This window comes from Limulus polyphemus, unplaced genomic scaffold (assembly GCF_000517525.1).
Source record: "Limulus polyphemus unplaced genomic scaffold, Limulus_polyphemus-2.1.2 Scaffold8799, whole genome shotgun sequence".
NCBI lineage: Eukaryota > Metazoa > Arthropoda > Merostomata > Xiphosura > Limulidae > Limulus > Limulus polyphemus.
In genome coordinates, this window is record NW_013674409.1 from 1 (window position 1) to 3,956 (window position 3,956).

A 3,956-nucleotide genomic window follows, 5' to 3' on the forward strand; every position below is an offset into this window, starting at 1 on the left:
CATACCGGGCAAACTGTATACACACATATCATACCGGGCAAACTAGTATACACACATATATCATACCGGGTAAACTGTATACACACATATCATACCAACTAACTTGTATACTGTCGTATCATGCCAGACTAGCCTGTATGTTCTCAACACATGCCAGCTTAACCTATATATATATATACTCGTAACATAGCGGCATTCGGATCAACCCCTCCCCCCGTCTCACCCCAGATGTCCTTTTTTCTTCCCCATGTCTTGAGCGTATATCTCCGCTAATATACGATTACGATACATAATAATAATATAAAACCGAACTCATTTTTCTTAAAAACACAGTTTGTGTTTGCTATAAAAAGACGCCAGTAAAAAACAGAAATGTAATGTTGTGTATGAAATTTGACAAAAGTTATCTCTTCTCCTCCTTCTAAATGTTAATAAGAATATATTAATTCATCCTATGAATACGCTATTCTCTATGAATACGCTATTCTCGTTTGTTTCATCAATTTCGGTGAAAAGGGAAGATGACATTTTAATAACCTCGCTTCTGCTGGAATTAACTACAATATTTCTCCCGATTGAAACCTAGAATTACTAGGTTGTTATTATGCAAGTCTTTCTGTCAAGAACATTTAAAAAAATTATTTCGTGTCTAACTGTTCTCCGCCTTTTCAAAGCGAGCTGGGAATGGGATTTTAATGACTTTCTGAGAAGTAGAAATAATAACTTTTTAAAACTACTTATTCGCTACCTTACTGTGTCGTTTTAAACTAACAGATTGATGCCTTCAATCAAGTTGGCACGAAATTCAAACGGTGACACACACACACACCCATGGCCAGTTATAGAATGTGCCCTCAAACCACCAAGATCTACGTGAGATGATAATTAATATTGATTTCACGTTCTGTGATATTGGAAATTCGTCTGCTTGAAAAGTGCTCCTGCCAGAAGCACGTGCGAGAATCTCTGTGATGGCACGTCTTTCTGTAGGATTCTATTAGAAAAATAAAATTATTACAAATTTTGTGAATAAACGCTTACACTTTAGACATTTGTCAGTATCTTACTACTCTTTTCAGTGAAGAATAACGAGGCAATGGGCCGCACTACAGTTTGAATACCCACTTCTGCTCGGGCGCGAGACAAAAGCAGACGAACAAAAACGCACAACTGTATGAGTGCGCCTGCGCTATTTGCCTCGCGGGCTGCGCACATGTTCGGACGCAGTTATCAGAATGTAAACATGGCGGCAATGTACGGGTTTTTCAGCAGCTTGCCTATTCCCAGCCTGTAACTACGCCCAAAAATCTAATCACCGATCGTTAAAATCCATCTAGGGCAAAGCTAGGAGTGTCATAGAAGTGTTCAATGATTTTGGATTGTCATTAAAACGTGCAAATCATGGAAAACAGGGGGGAGTTAGGTGAACAACAAATCAGAAGCGAACCAGGTCCCAGTGAGGCAACACCATCAGTGGTCGGTTCAGTTGAACCAGTGGAAGCTCTCCAGACGGTCGGTAGTGTACGAAGTGTCGAGCCCGTACCAGATTCGCCCGAGCTGCTCTCAGGCCAGGAGATCACCTCGAACGTTGTCCACTCTGACTCGGACGAAGAAACCGTATCTTCTACCATGATTGATGCCTCCGACTTTCGAGGTCTCACTGAGTCCAGTTACCAAACTCTGAACGGTCGGATGTCACCCGGACTATCAGTAGCCAACAGTTACGCTACTCTCACCCCGTTACAGCCTCTTCCACCCATCTCTACCATGACGGATAAGTTCAGCCACTACGGACATGCTGGAAACGTCGGTGGCAGCTTTACCTTGATGCAAAACAACGCTCTAGGAATGAGTATGAACAGTTATCAATACGACAAGCTTGGCCACATGGGGGGCATGGCCCCCATGAACATGGGCCCCACGCTCGGAGCAACTCACCCTTCTGCAATGTCTATGATGCCCAGTAACGGGCTAGGGAATATGGCCCAACAGACAGGGATCCCATCGCCTCCTTACCTCCAAAACGGTCTGCACTCTCCCGAAAAAGCCATATCCCCGAACACCTACGACTCCTACACACATCACCGCGACTTATCCCGAGGACTGGTATTTTCCCAAAGCCCCACGGTTAGTCTTCATTCCCCAACGAGCATGATACCCACACTGAACGGACTGAATGCACCCCACACCCCACCGTCAATGCACCTGCAAGCGCCCGTGTCACCCACTGAACACCAAGACATTAAACCCGTTAACGTTACGGCCTTCACAGCCCAGACGTCTGTGCCTAACGTAAGTCTTGGGCTTTCATCCCACCTAGGGGTGAACATTTCTCAGCCCATGTGTAGTCTGAGTTCAGCCTCGGTTCATAACAACGGGGTCAACACTGTTTGTACCGGCGGACACGCTGCAATTACAATTAAAAACTCCGGAGGACAAACATCTAACAACCCTAAAGGGGAGGCAGCTGACGAAGTGGAAGAGATCAACACAAAGGAACTTGCTCAGCGTATAAGTGCAGAGCTAAAGCGTTACAGTATTCCTCAGGCGATATTCGCCCAGCGGGTACTTTGTAGGTCCCAAGGAACTCTCTCCGACCTGCTACGGAACCCGAAGCCTTGGAGCAAGCTGAAGTCCGGGAGGGAAACGTTTCGCAGAATGTACAAGTGGCTAGAAGAACCAGAGTTCCAGCGGATGTCGGCACTAAGATTAGCAGGTAACAAAATTATTACATTACAGCAGCATTAACAAGTATAGATAATGCCGTCCCGACGTTAACTTCTACAGGTAGTGAAGTGAGCTGAACAGCAACATACAAAAAGTGTTATATAGGTGTTATAGTCACATACAACAAGTGTTATATAGGGGTTATAACTACATACAACAAGTATTATATAGGTGCTATAGCCACATACAAAAGTGTTATATAGGTGTTATAACCACATGCAACAAGTGTAATAAAGGTGTTACAGCACCATACAACAAGTGTAATAAAGGTGCTGTAGCCACATACAACAAGTGTTATATAGGTGTTATAGCCACGTATAACAAGTTTTATATAGATGTTTTAACTACATACAACAAGTGTTATATATGTGTTATAAAGGTTCTAAAGCCATATACAAAAGTGTTATATAGGTGTTATAGCCACATAAAACAAGTGTTATACAGGTGCTATAACCAAATACAATAAGTGTTATGTAGGTGATATAGCCACATATAACAAATCTTATATAAGTATTACAACGCTATATAAGAAGGGTTATATAACTGTTATAGCTACATACAACAAGTGTTGTATAGGTATCATGCTCGTTGTATAGGTGTTATAATTGCATACAACAAGTGTTATATAACTTTTCAAATAAATCTCTCGAACAAAGATGGTTAAATGTTCTGAGAAACTGTTCTTTCCTTCAGCTCTTGAAGAACAACTAAAGCAACGAATCTAATTTTTTAGTTAAGTATACATAAATATATTAAGATGTGTTTTCTTTTATATAAAATATACTAGCAAAGCATTTTTTAATAACTAACTATTAAGCTACATTCTTTAAACCTGTCTTGTTAATAAATAATTGACTATTAGACTACGTTCTTTCTACTTTCCCTGTTAATAACTAACTGACTATTAGGCAATGTTCTTTCTACCTTTCCTGTTAACAAATAACTGACTATTAGGCTACGTTATTTATACCTTTCCTGTTAACAAATAACTGACTATTAGGCTACGTTATTTATACCTTTCCTGTTAACAAATAACTGACTATTAGACTACGTTCTTTATACCTTTCCTGTTAACAAATAACTGACTATTAGACTACGTTCTTTATACCTGTCTGATTAATAAATAGCTGACTATTAGGCTACGTTCTTTATACGTATCTTGTTTATAAATAACTGACTTTAGGCTACTATTGTAAAGAAGAAATGTGACTATAAGGATATGCCTTTCC

General features: G+C 40.6%; 1 protein-coding gene across 1 annotated transcript; it reads left to right on the forward strand.

The window, feature by feature from the left end:
* Window positions 1-1,253: 1,253 nt before the first annotated feature.
* On the forward strand, window positions 1,254-2,748 carry LOC106475560 (hepatocyte nuclear factor 6-like). The gene has a single exon (XM_022379646.1). The coding sequence runs from the start codon at window positions 1,402-1,404 to the stop codon at window positions 2,746-2,748; it is 1,347 nt and encodes a 448-aa protein (XP_022235354.1). The 5' UTR covers window positions 1,254-1,401.
* The last annotated feature ends 1,208 nt before the right edge of the window (window positions 2,749-3,956 follow it).